This window comes from Pan troglodytes, chromosome 6 (assembly GCF_028858775.2).
Source record: "Pan troglodytes isolate AG18354 chromosome 6, NHGRI_mPanTro3-v2.0_pri, whole genome shotgun sequence".
NCBI classification, from domain to species: Eukaryota; Metazoa; Chordata; class Mammalia; order Primates; family Hominidae; genus Pan; species Pan troglodytes.
Window position 1 is genome coordinate 6,486,565 of NC_072404.2, and position 21,045 is coordinate 6,507,609.

General features: G+C 56.9%; 1 protein-coding gene across 5 annotated transcripts in view; it reads right to left on the reverse strand.

Annotated features, from left to right (window-relative positions):
• Positions 1-21,045, reverse strand: part of PRKAR1B (protein kinase cAMP-dependent type I regulatory subunit beta) — a 176,729-nt gene that overhangs the window by 19,186 nt on the left and 136,498 nt on the right. For all 5 annotated transcript variants that reach the window (XM_016946108.4, XM_016946109.4, XM_016946110.4 and 2 more), the window contains exons 8-9: positions 16,641-16,701; positions 11,366-11,487 (exon numbers count right to left, since the gene is read on the reverse strand). In XM_016946108.4, the coding sequence (XP_016801597.1) occupies positions 11,366-11,487; positions 16,641-16,701 (183 nt within the window). The remainder of the gene's footprint in view (positions 1-11,365; positions 11,488-16,640; positions 16,702-21,045) is intronic.

Below are 21,045 nucleotides of genomic sequence, written 5' to 3' on the forward strand. Positions count from 1 at the left end.
CCCCCGTGCCGCTAAGCACCCCCTCGGTCTGGCCCCACACGTTTCCCACCCGTGTCCTGGAGGCATGGCCGTGCCACAAGGTAGGTGACCTTGTGTCCTGCTCCTGGGGAAGCTGCCCCCTCAGGAGCCTTTTCACCAAGTTCCTCCGGCAGCTGACTCTGGGGAGGGCCAGCGGGGCCAGCAGGCCACAGCTGTGGGACTGAGAACCTGGCTGTTGAATGAGAGAGACATGCGTGGCCAGATTTAGAACACAGGAGGACAACTTCCTCCTAGAGACCACTGTTCACCCCCTGGAGCTGGCCCGCCCCGGCATGCGGGCTTCCCAGAAGGATCAGGTGCCCAAGGGCCCCGGCTTCACTCAACATCATCAGAAGGTCTGGGAGGAGGGGAGCAGACCACCCCCCACAAGGCAGCGGATGTCCACAACCCACTGCCTGCAGGACCACAGCCACCACGGCCAGCCCCCGCTGCGGAGGGTGGACGACCGTGGGGTGCTGCAAATTGATTTGTCCAGAACTGCGCAGCTGTTAGGATTTTCCCAGCCAAAACATCCGTCTTTACGGCAATAGTCTTTGCATGGTGCTTAAGTCTCCTCGCTTTGCTGCCAGGAATCTGGTCAGGGTAATCCGGGACCTTGGAACCAGCCACTGCATTCCACATCTGTCTCGTCTGGGAACGCCTGCGCGGCGGTGCCCCGAGATACGGGTGGGAAACAAGATCTGGAAATGTCTGCAATGGAAAGCCGGGGCCCGGCGGGGGGTGGTTCGGTCTCTGGGAGGGGAGGATTGAGGGAGGGAGGAAGATGGTGCTTTTTAGAGTTGTTGTTTTTTTTTGGTGGGGGAGAGGGTGTTAAACTTTGTATAATGTTACTTACATTAACAAAAAAAAAATCAGAAAATATCAAGGCAAAGGCACTTGTCAAAGGAACCACACAAATGGGACCATCCTTCGCTGAAGACGCCTCAGCGTCCCTGTCTCCGTCCGCAAGCGGCATTTTAATTTTGAAGAAATTACTTTGAAGGTTCTTGTCTCCCAAAGCAGAAACCCTGAGCGTGAGCTGACCAAGGCCTCAGCCTCACACCTGGCCCTCTATCCACACAGAGAACAGCCTGCCGGCCGCCCCAATTCACATCAAAACTCACTTACGCTGAAAGGCAAGTGAAGACGTCCCATGCCTTTGGGAAAACAGTTGTCCCCTGGAGCCATCTCACAGTTCAGCCGGGTGCTGGGAAGCTCTCCCCGGCCCCCAAGCTGCTGGGCCGAACGTCCAGCTCACTGGGAGAGGGCAGCCACGACGTGCCCGGGACACAGCCTGTTGTGACCAAGGCCCTGGGGGAGCTTTGCCTACAAAGGGGGGCTAGGGGGCATGCAGCCCCTCCCCTGCTCCTGGGATGACGAGACTGCCCTGCAACGAGAGGGATGTGGGTCAGAGACGGGTGGACCTGTGTGTCCCTCTCGGTCGGCTGTGGCCGCTGGAGCACTCAGGAGCCTGCCCCACCAGGGTCTGAGCAGAGCAAGGGCACTCACAGCCCAGGGGAGGGATGCTGGCACCTGGTGGACAGCAGGCAGGGTGAGGCCGGAGTCCCTCTAAGCCCCGAGGAAGCTCTCACACCTGTAATGACCCCGGCCAGCGAGCCCGCAGACCCCACGGACAGGGCCACCCCAGGGCCAGACCCCGAGGGCCCTGGAACCATCACTGTCCCCGCGCAGATGTCCACGTGCACACAGTCCACACGGGGCCCAGGTGGAGGGCTCAGAGCCCAGCCCCGGGGTTCTGGAAAAGCGTTTCTTCCAGTCCAGCCCAGAAGGAATGTTTTTATTTTCCTGCTAGAGGCCAGGCCAAATGGGCCCCCTTTCAAGATGCGCTGAGATCTCCCTCAGACAGGGAAGACTTGGCACCCACCCACAGTGACCGCTGGGCAGAGGCCAAGCCCGGCGCCTCGGCGGGTCTCACCTGCCCTGACCCGCCAGAGGAGGGAGGACGCGCAGCCGGTGCAGGTTCCCCCACAGGCAGATACTCCTAGGCCTCCGGAAGGTCGACTGCAGGCTCCTGGCAGGGCCCTGAGGCCAAGGGTGGGCCAGGAATGTGGTTCTGAGCACTTCTCATTTGGCTCTCAGAAGAGGCTGTGGTGTCCGGGCAGAATGTTATAAAGCGACTTTCACACCCCCCGTCAAGGAGCTCGGGGGGCCTGGGAGCCTTCCCTGCCCGGGGTTTGCAGCTCCGCTCTCGCGTAGCCTCGCCCCACCCTCCCGCGCTCCTGTGTCCCTGAGGCTGTCAGGATGCCCTCCATCTGGCAGACTCCTACTCCTACTTCAATACCCGTTCCCCCACTGACTGCCCAGCAGTCCCCGAGCCCTCCCTCATCCCCTGCCGTCCCCTCAGGGTGACTGCCCTGTGCTGTGGCCGGCCTGCTCCTGTCTGGTTTATTCGCCACGTGGCACGGCCCTCAGCAAAGCAGCTGGACTATCTCCCTCCTCTGCAAATCAGCCCCCAACTCCTGCCATTGCGGCCGTCACACCCAGAGTAACGCTGGCGTTCCAACCCCGGTCAGCAGAGCTCTGCAACCGGAGTCCCCCAGACTCGCCCTGCCTGCTCTCCCACCTTGGACCGCTGCCTGCAGCCCCCTCCCTCCCGGTATCCAGGCCCCTGCCCCACGGCCCCCCCCACCCTCCCTGCAGCCCAAGCGACACCACTCCCAGCACTCTCTGTGTCGGGTCCTGCTTCACGTCTCTTCCAAGACCTCATGTCCTTCCAAAGCATCTCACGCCCCTAGAACGCCAGCCGGAGAGAGGACAGGGCGTGTCTGCGGCCCACGGCATCTCTCCAGCCCCGGGACCGGAGCTGATGCCTGGGAAACACGTATGGCTTAGACCCCTGTGGCTCCGGCACTCCAGCAGAGCCTCCTCCAGAAGGCGGCCCCAAAAGAGCGACAAGTAGGAACTGAAAGGGCCACCACAAGTAAGCAGCACCAGAAGTAAGCAGCAACGCTTCAAAATGTGGCACCGGCACTGTCCGAGAGACCCCAGCCAGGAGCCCTGTGGTGCAGGCCGGGTCCCAGCTGACCCCACCCGACGACGGGGTGTGCACGTGGTCCTCCAGGGGTCCTGTTTTGCAGGGGTCCCTTTCCTAAAAGCATCCAGCAGCGACCCGTGGATTTTGAACAATGGGCCGTCTCCTGGTTCAGGCGTCAGCGGGGAGGAGGCGCGGGGCTCTGATGAGCCAGGAAAAGTTCCCAGGCCCAAGGGCAGCTTTGCAACGTGTTGTTTTGCAGTTGTTTCAACGTTGTGGACATTCATAAAATTAATTTGCTAAAAGAGGAGATAAATCCACTCTAGCATTCCCATAGCAACGCCTCCCAGGCCGCTGCCGCCCCGTACAGGAGGAAGCTGGGGAATTTCGGTCTCGGGATTTTTACGGGGAACCGGCTCCCGGGGTCCAGCTGCCCCCAGGCTGTGGGGAGGTCTCCGGGAGGGGAACTCCAGGGGCCTGGAAAAGCAGGCGTGCGGCCCCAGATGGAGGAATGCGCGCAGGGAACCTGAGATGGTGCCCGGCCGAATGCCGCTCCACTTTCCCGTCCGCGGTGAGGTGACGGAACAGCTGGATGGTCCCCGCCTCCGGGAGCCCGCACAGCCCTGGCACACACTGCCACCTCTCCGCTAGGCCCTGGATGCCGCTCTCACTGGGGAGCGAGCCGGGTGTCCGCCGGAGGCAGGGCACAGAGATGACACTTCTGCTCCCATTGCCACAGGACCGAGGACTCTGTCCCCATTTAGAGCTCCTGAGGCCTGGGGCTGCCCCCCAACCTTTGGTAAGAGCCCCTAGAAATATCCAGCTCCCCTCACCCCGAGGCTGACGGCAGGTGCAGGCCTCACAGGGACGCAGGACGCCCAGGCCCTGGGGCTCAGGGCTCCCGCTGATGCACACAGGGTGCGGTGGGTACCGTAGCTTTCCATCTCCATGTCTGCAGCTCCCAAGGTTCACAACCCACAGGCCTGCGGAGGAGTGACCGCTCCAGTCTGCTGAGAATATTTTCCAACAGCTGTGGGGATCGGGTGTCTGAGGGGCTGGCAGCTCCCCACAGCTTCAGAGACAGCGGGCGTGACCCCATGGGGTTGGGGACAAGGAAAAGCAGCCTCCACCCAGGAGGGGCCTGCTCCTGCAGAGAGACCCGCCGGGGTCTCGGGAGTTGGGGGTCCTGCAGCCCGGCCCTGCCTTCCCAGCTGCCTCCATGGCGCCCAGCTCAGCTCTGCAGCGGAGTTGCCCCCGAGGCCTGCAGGTATTCATGCCTCACAGGTGTGAGCAGGGGCTGTTTTCCACACCTGTGCGGGGCTGGGGTCCCCACACCTGAGGGAAATCAGCTCCCAAAACAATCACATCTTCGGGCAGAGTGGGAGCAAGGCACAGCAGGCTGCCATTGCAGACTGGGCCAGCCCTCACTGGCGTCCACCCTGGAGAGCCGAGGGGAGCAGGAGGCCCCAGGTGGAGGGTAGGCGGGAGGAGAGAAAGGTGAGGCGGGAGCTCTGTGGCCCTACAGGGATGAGGCCTCATGCACAGGGCGTCTGCGACCCACCAAGGCCGTGATTTACAAAACAATGTGCTTTAGAAACTGCTGGAGGAAGAATGACAGTGAGCAGACAGGGCAGGACGCCGGCCCCAGGGAGAGCGAGGGACCGGCATCTCCTCCACGCGCTGCTTCAAGAAAAACAAACGGCGGCCACGAGGGCAGCCACTGAGCCTCCGGCGCCTGCCGAGAAGCTGCCCCACCGGCCGGGCCCCGCCGCACCTGTCTGATGCTGTCGGTGGCCGCCCTGGACGCGCGGTCCACAGCTGGAAACCGCAAAAGGCTCCGAAGCGCGTCGGTTCCGAGCCTCTGATCCCTGCACCCCGGGGTCGCACTGTGACTTACCAAATTTGGCTGATCACAGAGGAAAAGTGAAAAAGATCCAGGTTGCCAAGGAGACCCTTTCAAATACATTTTACAGCGCTATGAAAGTGATACCTTCCCTGGGGTTGAGTTTCGTCCCGGAGGCCATGCAAGGCGCTGTTTTATGTGAATCTGCACAGTCCCCCTCACCTCCCCTCCCGACCCCCACACACACTGTCAGTGGTCAGGGCACCCTGCACAGCGCTCTGCTCTCCCCACAGACACCAGCAGGCCCCTCCCCACATGCCCCTCCTCAGAGCCTTTCCGGGAAGCCTGTGCAGGAGCGCGTGGGGGCTCCTGAGGAGGGGCAGCCAGCATCTGACCCCAGCACCCCTCCTGGGGACTCCGCAGGGAGCCTGTAGAACCTCCGGGAAGCAGCTGTTCCCAACACAAAACCACACTGCCGCAGAGCCAGGTGAGCCCCCCAAGATCACGAAAATCAGCCGTAACGGCCTTCAGCAGATGTGCCACCGCGGGACCTGGCTCCCACAGCCCGCAAAACACCCAAGAAGGTAAAATCCGAGTCGTCAGCCAGGGAGTGGACAGAGGGTCAGAAAGCGGAAAACACCGGAAGTTGTGCTCGCAAGACTGGGATCGCGGAGTCGGGCACACCCATGGTGGAGGCACAGCTGGCAGAGCCTCCCAGCTGCGGGAGGCAGCGTCTGCCCCTCGCCGGTCCCCGCACCTGTCCTCGGCCGATGACCCCGGCGTGGATGTGGAGGGCGTGTCTGGCAGAATCCCCCCGCCGGGGTGCGGTTGGGTCACACGCGGTGTGCGTGGGGGGCTCCCAGGACGCCCGGCACATACTCAACACTCAGAACACGCCGCGCGACTGGGTGATGCCATCTCCTCTGTTCTGGGGTGAGAACACCGCGCGTGCAGCCTTGATCTGCTCTCTGTGAAGACGCACCCACGATCCACGCCCCCTACACACATTTTCATGATTTTCCTACACGGGGCCTTGGGCTCAGCTGGGAGGGGGCCTTGCTCTGCAGAGAATAATGGGTGATTGTCTGAATCAGCCACAGCTACCCATTCTCTCAGTTTCAAGACCATTAAAGCCAACTCAGAAGCCCCCGAGTGCCTGCAGAGATGGCTGAGAAGCCCAGAGCAGGGCCGGGCAGGGGCTGAGAAAGCTGGGAAGCCTTTCACACCAGAAGGGGCATCTGCCTCTCAGCTCCAGCTGGGTAGGGCCAGACGGGGCTGCAGGTCCAGTGTGGCCGGATGTCAGATTTTTAAAGAGAATTAACAGATCCAGATTTATTTATTTTTTTTTTTTTTGAGACAGGCTCTTGCTCTGTGGCCCAGGCTGGAGTACAATGGCGTGATCTCAGCTCACTGCAATCTCTGCCTCCTGGGTTCAAGTGATTCTTATGCCTCAGCCTCCCAGTAGCCGGGATTACAGGCACCTGCTACCACACCCGGCTAATTTTTGTATTTTTAGTAGAGATGGGGTTTCACCATGTTGGCCAGGCTGATCTTGAAGTCCTGACCTCAAGTGATCCATCTGCCTCAGCCTCCCAAAGTGTTGGGATTACAGGCGTGAGCCACCACGCCTGGCCGGTGACCCAGATTTTTATGTGAAATCTCCTGACTGTAAAATATCAACAAGTAATCCAAATGTTTAAAAAAACACTGCACAGGCCAACACAAATTTGTATCTGGGCCAGATTCAGCCTGTAAGCACCAGTTTCTTGTCAATTGTTGTAAAACCTAGAGCAACTAAAGATATCTGCCTTTCCACCTGTCACCGTAGTCGTCCTGCTGGCGGTGGAGCGGCCGGGAGAGCCACCGCCATTGCTCTGTTGTCTAGGCAAGGAAGGGCTCTACTTATGTACTAATTTCAGTAGCGATAACCGGTGAGAACTGAGAAGCCATTCCTGAAGTCAGCGACTTAAACCACAATTTGTTGTTACCCTTCACACTTCGGGGGTTGGAGGGGCTCAGCCGGGCGGTTCTCACTCGGGGTCTCCCCTGGGGTTGCATCCAGATGGAGGTGGGGGTGACCTCATCGGAAGACCCAGCTGGCGGGACGTCCAAGATGGCACAGTCATATGGCAGCTGTTGACACTGGGCATTCACGGCTGTGCTGGCTGAGGCTGGGGCTGTGCTGGCTGAGGCTGGGGCTGTGCTGGCTGGGTGTGCGTCTCAGAGCACAGCTGCTGGGCCCCAAGAAGAGCATCCTGGGAGCAGGGTTCCCAGAGGCTGTGGTGGAAGCTGTAAGGCTTTGGAGCACCCAGTCTTGGGTAACCTACGACATCATTCCACTGCATTCTGTCCGTCAAGTGTGTACCTAAGCCAGCCCAGCATCAAGGGGAGGGGGTTAGACTCCCCTTTTCCACAGGAAAGACAGCCAAGAATTTGAAGCCATCCTTTTTTGTTTTTGGTTTTGGTTTTTGTTTTGAGACAGGGTCTCTCTCTGTTGCCCAGGCTGGAGTGCAATGGCGCAATCATAGCTCACTGTAGCCTTGAACTCCTGACCTCAAGCGATCCTCCCGCCTCCGCCTCCCAAGTAGCTGGGACTACAGGCGTGCACCACCACACCCAGCTAATTTTTTCACCTGTCTTATGGTGCTGATAATTTTTAAATTTTTAGTAGAGATGGGGTCTCACTATGTTGCCCAGGCTGGTCTTGAATGCCTGGGCTCGAGTGATCCTCTTCCTACCTTGGCCTCCCAAAGTGCTGGGATTACAGCGTGAGCCACCATGCCCAACAGCTGCCTTTAATACACAAGATTTCAGCTGTGGGTTTGCAATCCTCTCCTCTGCTCACGGGCGAACATGACGCTGGCATCCTCTCCTCTGCTCATGGGCAAATGTGCACGCTGGCATCCTCTCCTCTGCACATGGGTGGGTGTGCACGCTGGCATCCTCTCCTCTGCACACGGGCAAATGTACACACAGGTATCCTCTCCTCTGCACACAGGTGGGCATGCACGCTGGCATCCTCTCCTCTGCACATGGGTGGGTGTGCACGCTGGCATCCTCTCCTCTGCACACGGGCAAATGTGCACACAGGTATCCTCTCCTCTGCACACAGGTGGGCATGCACGCTGGCATCCTCTCCTCTGCACATGGGCGGGCATGCACGCTGGCATCCTCTCCTCTGCACACGGGCGGGCATGCACGCTGGCATCCTCTCCTCTGCACACGGGCAGGCGTGTACGCTGGCATCCTCTCCTCTGCTCATGGGCGTGCGTGCACACTGGCATCCTCTCCTCTGCACATGGGCAGGCGTGTATGCTGGCATCCTCTCCTCTGCTCACTGGCGGGCATGCACGCTGGCATCCTCTCCTCTGCTCACGGGCGGGCGTGCACGCTGGCATCCTCTCCTCTGCACACGGGCGGGCTTGCACGCTGGCATCCTCTCCTCTGCACACGGGTGGGTGCGCACTCTGGAATCACGGCTGGGGTCACTCCCCTCTCGGGGCCCGCCAGAGCCTCCTTCAGCGCTGGCCAGAATAATCACTTCGGCTGCCTGTGGTTTCATCCTTTCCCTCCTCCTTCTCTGCTTTTAAAGAAGCATCACTGTTGAACGAGTCCTCTACTCTACCGAGCGGAAATACTGCCTGAGAACGGCTCCCCCGCAAGGACCCCCTTCGTGAATGTCCGTGCAGCCTGCTGTACTTTTAGGTTGGAGACAAGCATCATTCCTTCATGCATTCATTAATTCATTCACACAATGAGCATTCTGGGACGTGGAGACGGAAGTGACTCAGGTCCCAGAACCCCAAATCCACCGTGTGGAGCTCTGTGAAGCTGGCTGCCCTGTCGAGACCTGCCTTGGTGCTTCTTCCAGGTCAGCAGAAATCTCCCGGCATCTCGGATGCCCCAGCCAACCTGGTGCCCTCTGGCCTCTGCTGTTTCTCCTGCTCTACCCCAGCCTTCCAGATCTTTCCTTATGGTAGAGCCGCAGTGGGAAGCACCGGGAATGAGGGGCGGGAGAGGCCCTGAATGTGCCCCTCAGGGAAGGGTAGTGAGGATTTGCAGGTGCAGGGGCCCGAGCCTGGGTCTCCAGCGAAACACACACTTCCTTCCCGCAGGCTCTTACTCCAGCCTCCTGCTTTTCGGCCTGTGTTCCAGCGGTGGTGAGCATCTTCCAACGCCATCAGTGGCCTCGCCCAACTCCATCAGCGGCCTCGCCCAACTCCATCAACGGCCCCGTCCATCACCATCAGCGGCCCCGTCCAACACCATCAGCGGCCCCGTCCATCACCATCAGCGGCCCCGTCCAACTCCATCAGTCACCCCACCCAATGCCATCAGCGGCCTCATCCAACTCCATCAACGGCCTCGTCCAACGCCATCAGCGGCCCCATCCAACTCCATCAGCGGCCCCAGCCGCATTGCTGGGCTTCTGTTGTTTTGAACCAAGACACTGGCTCCTGAATTTGCCGAAGTTGCCAAACATCCACTGGGACTTGAGCTCTTTGCTGACCTCCTGTTTCTTTCCAGCAGCCCCCAGGGCAGAGAGGTGCCCTCCTTCTGGACCCGAAATGATCCTCGTCACTGCCCACAGCTGCGGGTATTTCGGCGAGGACGGGACCTTAAACTCCGCCACCCTGACGCACGCATTTCCCGATGGCAGGTACAGAGTTGGGGCGTGTGCTTAGGGAGCATGCAAGCGTGAGATCCTGCTCACCCTTGAGGGCCGGAGACGTGGGGAACATGTCAGACACACGGGAGCATACGTGTGGCTCTGCAGAGCCGGGCAGGTCACCACACAGCCTGGACAGGTCACTCATTCCTGCCCGGGGCCACCTGGGGAGGGGGTTCCTCTCAGGGAGGCCCCAGGCAGAGCCTCCGGACGACGGACGCACTGCCGGCCCTGGGGTTCCGGCCCAGTTCCTCCAGCATGAATCCGAAGGGAGGGGGCTTCAGATCGCCGGGCAGGCCACAGTTCAACCAACCATGGGGCACAGGTGATGCATGTGGGCCCCAAAGTGGGGCTTAGCCCGCGAGGGTTCTTGACTTTGCCCAGGACAGGATTCAAGGGCCAGCAGGAGGTGGAATGAACAGCTTTACTGAGGTGGCAGTGTTTGGTGTTACAGCTCGGAGCCGCTCCTGCTAGGCAGTGCGCTGAGGGTAGCAGCTCAGGGCGCTTTTGCAGTCCCATTTATACCCACTTCAAATTATGTGCACATTAAGGGGTGGGTTATACAGAGCTCTCTGGTTAAGGGTGGTAATTTTCCGGGTCATCGGACCACATTGCCATGGAAAGGGGCGGGAGCGCCCGGGTGTTTTCATGGCAACGGTAAACTGACACTGGTGCACGGGTGGGCGTGGCTTACAGAGAGTGGCTTGCACCCTGGCCCTGTTTTAGCCAGTCCTCAATTAGGTCTAGTGTCCCAGCCCCACCTCTGGAGTCAGGTCCCACCTGCTAACTCTCAGGCACGGAGTCCCTCGCCGGCACCCGGAATGGGAGTTCACACGCGAATTCCTGCGGTGTCCTCAGGACAGCTGCTCGGCCCACCCAACAGTCTGCGTGCGGCCACCACGGACTGCGGCCCCAGCACATCCCGGGAGCTCCACGGAGCCACCTGTCTGTCACCTGCCCATGGTAGGGCCGTGGCGTGAGACGGCAAAAATGACTCACACACACGTCCAGATAGAGAAGCTGCCACCGTCTTTTTAAAATTAAACTTTTAATTTTGCCATCATCGTACGTTTGAGTGAGGTTGTTAGAAATAATATAGAGAGATCCTGCGTACCCTGAATGTATGCGATGTCCCCAACAGTGACCTGCTGTGTACACACAGTGCCACGCCATGGCTGGGATGCAGACGCGGTGCCATCCCCCACCCCACTCCCTCCTCAGCTCTACCCGCCCTCGCACGCCCTGTGTGCAGGTTTCGTGCAGGTTTTTTATTTTACTTTTTTTTTTTTTTGAGACGGAATCTCACTCTGTTGTCCATGCTGGAGTGCAATGGTGTGATCTCGGCTCACTGCAACCTCCACCTCCCGGGTTCAAGCGATTCTCCTGCTTCAGCCTCCCAAGTAGCTGGGATTACAGGCGCCCGCCACCGCACCCGGCAAATTTTTGTATTTTTAGTAGAGACGGGGTTTCACCATGTTGGCCAGGCTGGTCTCGAACTCCTGACCTCAGGTGATCCACCTGCCTCAGCCTCCCACAGTGCTGGGATTACAGGCGTGAGCTGCCGCGCCCGGCCAGTTTCATGCAGTTTTATCACACGTGCAGCTCAGGCACCAGCCACCTTTCTAAGAAGGGAGGCTTTTGATGCTAGAGGGCAGGAGGAATCTCAGTGGCAGGAATGTGAGGCCACAGACCACCCACCCCATGGAGGCCCCGGACGGGCGTGCGGTCACAGAGCAGCACTGACTCCAGAGGGAGGGTGAGGCGGGCAGTGGAAGAGGAGAAGGTAGGAAGTGCCCCTGCCCCAGCGCACACCCAGAGCGCCCACGTGGGAAGCACGTCTCACCTCCGTGATGATGTAAAAGTCGTCCCCAGGCTCTCCCTGGACCACGATTTTCTCTCCATCTTCAAACTGGACGGGCTCCAGCGCATCCGCCACGGTCAGACGCTCCCACTTCTCCAGGGACTCTGTCGGGGGAGGAGGAGGACAGGTCATCCCGGGGCCCACGCCCCCACCAGCCACAGTCCAAGACAAGGGCCACCGCTCTTCCCAAAAGGTGTCCGCAGAAGCACCCACAACACCAGCTCCGTGACCAGTAAGCTGCATAAGATGAGGCCGTGATGCCATCCCCCAGCACCTCTGTGCCAGGGGGCCTGGGTTTTCTTGCAGTCAGTGGGTCCCGGACGCATGCAGCTCATGTGCCCTCTTCACCAGGTGCGGAGGGAGCTATTCTGACACTTATCCCTGGCTTAACGTAAATACCCAGCCATGAAAACTGACTCCAGGTTAACTCAGTATGAAAATACTTTTGTTACTTCAAAAGAATAGAGCTGCTTACATTTTTGCAAACAATGGAGTCCCAGCTAAGCACAAAGCCTACTAAGTGGTTTAAAATAACTCAGAAGCCAGGCACAGTGGGCTCATGCCTGTAAATCCCAAGACTTTGGGAGGCTGAGGCAGGAGGATCGCTTGAGGCCAGGAGTTCAAGACCAGCCTGGCCGACATAATGAGACCCCATCTCTACAAAAAATGTTTTAAATTAGCCAGGCATGGTGGTGTGTACCTGTAGTCTCAGCTACTCAGGATGCTAAGGCGGGAGGATCGCTTGAGGCCAGAGTTCAAGACCAGCCTGGGCAACACAGTGAGATCTCGTCTCTACAAAAATTAAAAAATTAGCCAGGCGTGGTGGTGTACACCTGTGGTCCCAGCTCCTCAGGAGGATGAGGCAAAAGGATCACTCGAGCACAGGAGGTCGCGGCTGCAGTGAGCTATGATCACGTCACTGCACTCCAGCTTGGGAGACAGAGCAACACCCTGTCTCAAAAAAAAAAAAAAAAAGAAAAAAGAAAAAAATAGAAAAACTGGCCGGGTGCAGTGGCTCAAGCCTGTAATCCCAGCACTTTGGGAGGCTGAGGTGGGCGGATTGCCTGAGCTCAGGAGTTCGAGACCAGCCTGGTCAACATGGCAAAACCCCATCTCTACTAAAATACAAAAAAATATAATAATAATACATGAATAACAAAATAATTCAGAATGGTAACTGCCCATCGAAAAGAAACACTGTTCATCAGGGGACTGATCAAACAACATGGAACTGCATTTATGTTGCAACATTAAGGCACAGTATACGTTCTACTATTTTAGGTCAAAATGCTTACTTCCCATGCCAAGTTTATCTTTAAATGCTTGCAAATTCAATGTTATCTTTCCGCCCTTCTCACAAGGTCTTCCCTTCCCTGTCTTTATCATCCCTAACCCTTGGAAGGAAAAAAAAATTACTAACGTCAGATTTTATAAGAAAATAATGATCATCTGATTAACGATTTCTTTTTTGACAAAAAAAAAAAAAAAAACGTTTCCCGGCCTATACAAATCAGATACTACCTGTGTAGGTCAGAAGCTAAAAATAAAAAGCAAAGCATTTATTTTACATCTAGGTTAGGAGGGAGATTTCTCTCCTTAAAAATCCCTGTCGGCGCCGTAGGTTGCAAAGGAAAATGCTTCCCACGAACCCCAGGGCCGGGCAGATTCTGCAGCATAGGGAAGCGGGGTGAGGACCCCACAACCAGAGCTGTTTGACCAGCTTCCTAAAAACAGGGTCCGTACCAGCTGGGCGCGGTGGCTCACGCCTGTAATCCCAGCACTTTGGGAGGCCGAGGCGGGCGGATCACCAGGTCAGGAGATCGAGACCATCCTGGCTAACACGGTGAAACCCTGTCTCTACTAAAAATACAAAAAATTAGCCGGGCTTGGTGGTGGGCGCCTGTAGTCCCAGCTACTCCGGAGGCTGAGGCAGAAGAATGGCGTGAACCCAGGAGGCAGAGCTTGCAGTGAGCCGAGATAGCGCCACTGCACTCCAGCCTGGGTGACAGAGCAACACTCTGTCTCAAAAAAAAAAAAAAAGGTCTGTACCAGACAGAAGCTGCTGAATAATTCAGAACCCGGGCGTGCTCCCAAGCAGGCCAACATATCAGTGCACACCTGACAATTAAATGATGCAGGTGATTTTTTAGAGCAATTATGGTTTGTGTTCAGGGTGCAGAATGAGACCAGCATATGAATTTGGAGTGTTTTCTTTACTGGTTTCCTTACAAGGACAGTAATACGAGGCATCTCATTTCAGAAGTCAGCTGCAGTTAGGAAGTTCATTTCCACATATTTGATTAGCAAATGCTTACTCTATTACATTTGAAACCTGTAGTATTCTGAGTTCTAAAAACAAAAATTATCTCCTGGCTACATTAATCTTGGATGAAAACTGACAGAAGAAACCACAGGGAGATGGCACTTTTGGCCCCATTTTTTTTTTCAAGAGACAGGGTCTCGCTCTGTCACCCAGGCTGGAGTGCAGTGGCGTGATCACGGCTCACCACAGCCTTGAACTCCTGGGCTCAAGCGATCCTCCCACCTCAGCCTCCCAAAGTGCTGGAATTATAGACATGAGCCACCACACCCGGCTAACTTTTTAAAAATTTTTTGGAGAGACAGGAACTCGCTATGTTATCGAGGCTGGTCTGGAGTTCATGGCCTCAAGTGATCCTCCCACCTCAGCCTCCCAAGTAGCTGGGACTGCAGGCATGTACCATCATGTCCAGCTAATTTTTTATTTTGCACAGATGGGATCCATCCCCATTCACCATGTAAACTGCAGAATAAACGCAGTCACATGTCCCAAAAAGCACCTGACAAGGGCAGCCTGCAGCCACAGGACGAGACGTCGTAAGGTTGTGTGCACCTGCCCAGGGGGGAAACCCATCGCCAAGCTCTGTGCTGGAATTCCGCAGACTTGCAGCTCCCATGTGGGCCATGCTGATTCTACGGGGTCTCCTGTCCTAGGGGCCGAGCCCTGCGCGCTCAGGAGAAAGTGGGGTCCCAGGAGCATCCAGGCACAAACGTCGTTCCCAAGTTTCTGGTGTGGGGACAGAAATGCCGAAGCCCACGGCTTCAGGCTCATCCAGGGCCATCCCTCTGGCCAAGCTGCCTGCGGAGGCACCGCCCCGCCAGCCACTTTTTGGAGGACTTTGTGCCGATGCTGACTGGGCAGGAAAAGGGAATCGTGCCTTGTGGTTACTCTTCTGGGAGGCCATGGAGAAGCCGGTCACATTGCTGGCTGCTGCATTAATCAGAGGAACATAAATGGGCGGACGGAGGCCACGCGGCAAGGGTGACCGACGGCCCCTAAGAGCCCGGGACGCAGGAAGCAAGAAGCCACCTCCAGCAGGGGGGTCACCAGCCCTCGCCCGGAGTAGGGAGAGGGTCTCGCCCTTCATGGCCTGCAGCAACAGTTGACTCGACAGCGCTGGTGAATGAAGGAATCTGTGGGGACAGGGCTGACTATGCAGTGCCTGGTGGGCACCAGGGCCCGGACCACCCAGGTCTGGCTGAAAGGCAGCGGGACACCCAGAAGGGCGGCAGAGGCCCTGCGTTTGGGATTTTGCAGAGGGAGCAAATGTCCCCCTCTCGGCCCCTATAAAATCTGGCGAACCAACTCGTTTTGTGTTTCCAAGTATGACATTTTCAAAATGGCACTAGAATTAAAACCAGACACAAAGCCACATAGGTGATTCCATTCCCACGAAACGTCCCGAGCAGGCAAACAATCCACAGAGACCAGGAGGGTCCGGGGGCTGCCAGGGCCGGGAGGGCAGGGAGGGTGATGGCTCACAGGGACGGGGCTCTGTCTCGGGTGAGGACGGGGCTCTGGGATGGGAGCGGTGCCGACAACGTCGTGTGTAGACTCAACGGCCCTGAAATGCGCTTCCGGGAAAGGTCAAAATGGTCGGCGTGCTGTGACGTGCATTTTACCACAATGGAAAGAACCGCATGCTCCTTTCTTGACATTTCACAGAAGGATTTCAGAGAGAACAGGGGTCAAAGTCCTCCCCAAGAAGGAACACAGGCACAGCCACACTGCACACACACACGTGCACACACACAGGTGCACACACACAGGTGCACACACCCACTCACACGTGCATACTCACACCCCCACACGTGTGCACACCCACGCACACACATGCACACACCCACACATACACACACCCACTCTCACACACGTGTGCTCACACCCATGCACACACGTGCACACCCATACACACCCACATGCGTGCACACACCCACTCACACACGTGCACTCCCAAACACACATGCGTGCACACCCATGCGCACACACTTGCACACTCCCAGGTGCACACACACCCACTCTCACACGTGCACACTCAAACCCCCACACTCACATGCATGCACACCCATGCACACACACCCACACACAACCCACAGTGCACTCACACCCACACACGTGCAATTCACACGCATTCTACACATGCACACACCCATGCATGTGCACTCGCACCCATGCACACTCACACGTGTACACCCATGTGCACTCACATGCACACACTCATGCACACACACGCACACACACCCCCATGTGCACACTCACCCACACACCCCTGCACGGTTCTGCCTGCTCTAGCCCAAGGAGCCCCCACTGGCCCAGCTGGCGCCATCGCGTATAACTCAGGCTTCAGCAGCATCTTTCAGGCTTCAGCAGCATCTTTCCTGCCAGGCCGTTAAGCAGGCTCACCCGAAGGTGAAAGGGCCCTGGGCACACCTGAAACCCCAGCCTGCCGTTATCCTTCCCGGAACTGACAGCGATGATGGCGGCGTAGAAAGGGCAGAGACAGCTCCCAGAGAAACCACGCTTAGAAGGGAACTAGAACAGGTCAGGGAAAGCAGCTCGACCCAGCTCACACGTGTACCGGGAGCCAACACTGGCTTTCAGCTCTACACGGACGGGTGTGGAGGGAAGGCTGGGGGCGCGGCTCTGACAGCAAAGGGAGAAGCAGACAGGAAACGCACAGGATGGCAGAGACGTTGAGAAGCAGGGCAGCCCCGCCCACGAGAGAGGAGGCAGGCTCTTGGGGTTTGCCAACAAGTGACAGTGTGTGTCATCTGTGCACGTGTTTGTACGTGAGCATGCCTGTGTGTTGCACCCCAAACCTCCATAATACCAACAACACTCAACTGCCAGCCACGCAGGGAATGGGGAAGAGGCCGGGGTGGCCAGCAGGCGCCCAGATGTCGGGACACACAGCCGTGCAGGGGCGCAGCCACTGACCTAGGATGGAGACCTTGCTGAGGAACTCCTCGTACATCTTGCGTTTCCTCAGCGTGCTGCCCTGTTCGAGAGAAAGGAAAAAACAGACAAGAAGGTGAATCTTCATACCTGGATCATCCTGACGTTTCCAGATTTCCCCAAATGACTCTCAACTTTTAAATGAGACCCTCCAAGCATTCCAAGTCCCCAAAGCCCTCGATGACTCGGAGTCTGCGTGAGCTGCCACGGTGTCCTATGCCCCCCACCTCCCTCCTCCTGGGGGGCTTCTGGAGAAGCTCCCGGCATGGTTGCTAAGTGTCCTGGCTGGCAGCAGAGTTCCCCACCCAGCCGGGACCCGTGGTAGTTCCACACGGTGAGTGCACAGCCAGCCAGAGCCTGAACCCGGGTTTCTAGCCATGAAGGGCAGGGAGCTCATAAACACATCTGGAGAAACTGAGGCCAACACAGAGACTCAAGCACATGACGTAGAAGGGAGAGTGCGGCTGACGTCAGCTAAGACCCTGGATCCAGCCGTGCCTGAAGCTGCCTCCTTACCCGTTAAAAGCCGATACTTGACTTCCCTCAACCCTGGGAAAAGCATGCTGAATCATACAATACCAACAAACAGGGCCCTGTCAGTGTTATGTGAATTAGAAATTAGAATTCATTCTAGAAACTAGGATTATAAATGGGAATTAGAAAAACACACCCCTTCTTTAAGCACACACATCCCATCAAGCTGATGGGCCCTGGTGCAAACAGGAATGAGGCCCCTGCTCTAGGCAGTCGGCTCCAGCCCGGTGCGCAGAAAGCAGCTTGGGTCTCAACCCCTCTCAGCCCTCTGCCTGGGCCTTTGTACAGTGCACGAACTCCACAACTGTACAGAGCAGCTGCACGGTGGGTACGATCCAGCACCACACATTCCGAAAACAGAGACACACAGTCCACCCGGACAGCAGCAAGCTCGACTTTGCTAAAATTCAAATGGTATCATCCACTGACAGAGGCCACGCGTTCGAGTAGGGTGTACGCCGGGATGTGAGTCGGACTGAGAGATGACATGCTAGTGATGAGGTTTTTCCGTGACCCTAGATAAGTCCCCTGGGGTGTGGAGAAAGGAGGGAGGAGGGAACTTGCTGTGTTGAACGCCCACTCCAGGTCAGGGAGGGGGGCTCTTGGACACACTGACCCACATCGACCTCGCAACAGATAACCCTGAGAGGGGAACATACTTTTATCCTTATTTTCCAGAGGCAGAAACTGCGGCTCCGCAGGGCTGAGTGACCACCCTAGATAGGAACCACGGAACCAAGAAGGAAAGCCTAGACTGGGCCCTAAAAGCCCCAAAGCTGCCCCAGCCTCTCAACTTGAACGGGGACGTATTTTACCCCTTCCTGACATGCTGTTTCGCAAATTCCCGTAACGCCCTGAGACAGAAAACCACAGTGAGCAGCATTTACCAGGTGCCTCCCACCTGTGCAACTGACCACGTGCTGACCAGGGGCACACAGACACAGTGGCATGTGCGGTTTCTGAACATGTCCCTCCCCTCTCCTCCTTCCTGCTGACTGGCATGTGGAGATGATGGCTGGGGCTGCAGCAGCCATCCTGGGCCCCTGAGGAGCATCAGTAAGAGAAAGCTGGTTCTCGGGCCCCATGGAACAACACACCCACCCTAGACAGACTCCCAGAGCGTGAGAAACAGCCGTGTGGTTTAAGACACTGTTATTTTGAGTATTTCTGTTACACCTGGCATGGCAGCAGCCGGCCCCCAATGATTCTCACTCGCCTCCTGGTGTCCACACCCTCTGTGCTCTGTCCCATGATGAATAGGGCTGACGGATGCAACTAAGACCACAATGAATAGGGCTGACGGATCCAACTAGAGAATGCTATGGAAATGAGTCTGAGATTTGCAAAGCCAGGTTGTAAAAGATACTGTGGCTCCTGCCCTGCTCTCTCCTGGATCGCTCAGCAGAGAAGCTCAAAGAAGGAGGAGCACCTTCCCGCCACCCTCCAGCCCTGTTGGGGGGAAGCCACCACAGAAATCTCCTCTGCCCCATAAGACCTTCTGATCCCCACAGCCCGAGGAGGGTTCCAGGCCAGAGCTGAGCAGCTGCTTCCTCCATGACCCACAGGAAATGGAACAAATGTAACACTGTTGACAGAGGCCACTAAGTTTGAGGGGAATTTGTTACACAGCCACAGCTAACTAATACATCCAGCAAAATTTAATCCTAAGGGTAAGGATAGGCTAGGAAACCTAGGTTAAGATAGAAAACTATAAACTCTTCTGAGTCCTGCAGGTGGCTGGCATAACACCCTGCTGCCAGGGACCCTCCCAGCTGCCACAACGCCTGGGGGCAATGGTGAAGGAGGGTCATTTATCCCACCTTCTTTTTTTTTTTTTTTTTTTTTTTTTGAGACAGTCTCACTCTGTTGCCCAGGCTGGAGTGCAGTGGTGCAATCTGGGCTCACTGCAAGCTCCACCGCCTGGGTTCACGCCGTTCTCCTGCCTCAGCCTCCAGAGTAGCTGGGACTACAGGCACCCACCACCATGTCCGGCTAATTTTTTTGTATTTTTAGTAGAAACGGGGTTTCACTGTGTTAACCAGGAATTTATCCCACCTTCTAAGCAACGTACGTAGGAAGGAGATGTCAGGAAAGAGAGATGGACTGGACAGGAGAAGCAAGACCCCTGACAGAGGAGCCCCCCAAATGCCTGTCAGTCTCCCCAGACTTTCTTCTCCTGAGGGGTGCTGTTCAAAGCATCTTCCCATCCACTCCAATCACTCACAGGAATGGAAATCGCAATCAGGCACCACTTGGTGTTTACTGAGTGCCCTGGACAGGGGTGGGGGCTGTGCTCAGGGCTGTGCCCATCACATTGTCACAACTCAGAGGGCCGAGGAGGAGGAGAAAGTGGAGGTGAGTGCTTCGGAGGTGTGTGTCTGAAGTTACCCACTGCCGTGGCGAAGTGGGGGTCTGCCCTGGCCCCGCCTCCAGGGCCTGCGCCTACCCACTGCCCCCTCTCCTATCTCTCAATGCCACCCACAGCCAGATGCAAACTTACTTGTGTCTCCCTGAAAAAGGGACCCCTTGAGCACACCAAAGGTGGCCCCATCACATGGGAAAATGAGGGACCACCACACAGCCCCTTCCACAGTTGGGGGTGGGAAAGAGCAGCCCTGGGGACACAGAGTGAGCATAGGGGAGGCAGCCCGCAGCCCTCCTGGCTGGGACTCCAGCTACTGGGGCAGGAGGCCCTGCAGGAGTGCAGCAGAGGATGAAGGAAGGGAGATGGATTGCTGAGGAAGGAAAACAGCTCGAGGGGGAAGGGCTGGAGGAAAGGCACGTGATGCTAAATGCCTGTCCCTGGAAAACTATGACAAAAATGCAAGCTCCAGTGAAATGGGGGAGGAATGGCGCGCAAGTCCCCGAGGCACAGCAGTGACTTGTGTGGGGCTCAGGCCAGGTTTTTTCCACAGTTGCTTATTCTGGACCCTGGTGGCCAGGCTGACCTTTCCCATGGGCACAGGCCATTTCCGGTAGCGTGGCCCTCCCCACTCACTCCCAAGCCTCCCTCAGTGTCCAGAAACAGACTCCTGGAGCTGCACCAAGCTTCCCACTCACCGATCAGACGACTGAGCCCAGCGAAGGTGTGGCTTGAGCCCAACTTCCATGATGGGGACAAGGGCCCTAAGGACACCCACCCTCCCCTGCCTTCCAGAGCCTCAGCATGGAGGACACAGTGGGCAGTCCACTCAACGTGGACAAGTACAGGTTTGAATGTGTCACCTGCATCATTGGGCTTTGGTGAAATGAGACCATAAAAATCCCTGCCTCACTGGGTCATTATGAGAACTGAGTCTCAACAAATGTTATGCTGCTGCTAATGGTGATGGTGGTGATGTTGGTGAGGATAGTGACAGTGGTGATGACGGTGATGGTGGTGATGGTGATGGTGGTGAGGACAGCAATAGTGATGGATAGTGATGGTGACAGTGGTGATGATGGTGATAGTGATGGTGATGGTGCTGATGATGGTGGTGATAATGGTGGTGATGACGGTGGTAGTGATGGTGATGATGGTGACGATAGTGGTAGTGATGATTATGGTGCTGATGATGGTAGTGATGGTGGCAGTGATGATGGTGGTAGTGGTTTTTACCGGGTACACAAAAGTGTGCTGACGGGGAAAGTCAGGACATTGCAATTCCAACCCCAGCCTACCCATGACTCCCCATGGCCTCGGACTAGTCTTGTCCCCTCTGGTCTTCGGTTTCTCCATGAGAAGAGTGATTGAAATGAGCGCTGTTCCGTGTGTCTCTGGCCTGGGCTCCTTCTCTGTCCTCCCAAATTCCTCACCACCGCTCCACGGGTGCCATGTCCACCTTGGTCCTTGTCTGCTTCCCATTGACTAGCA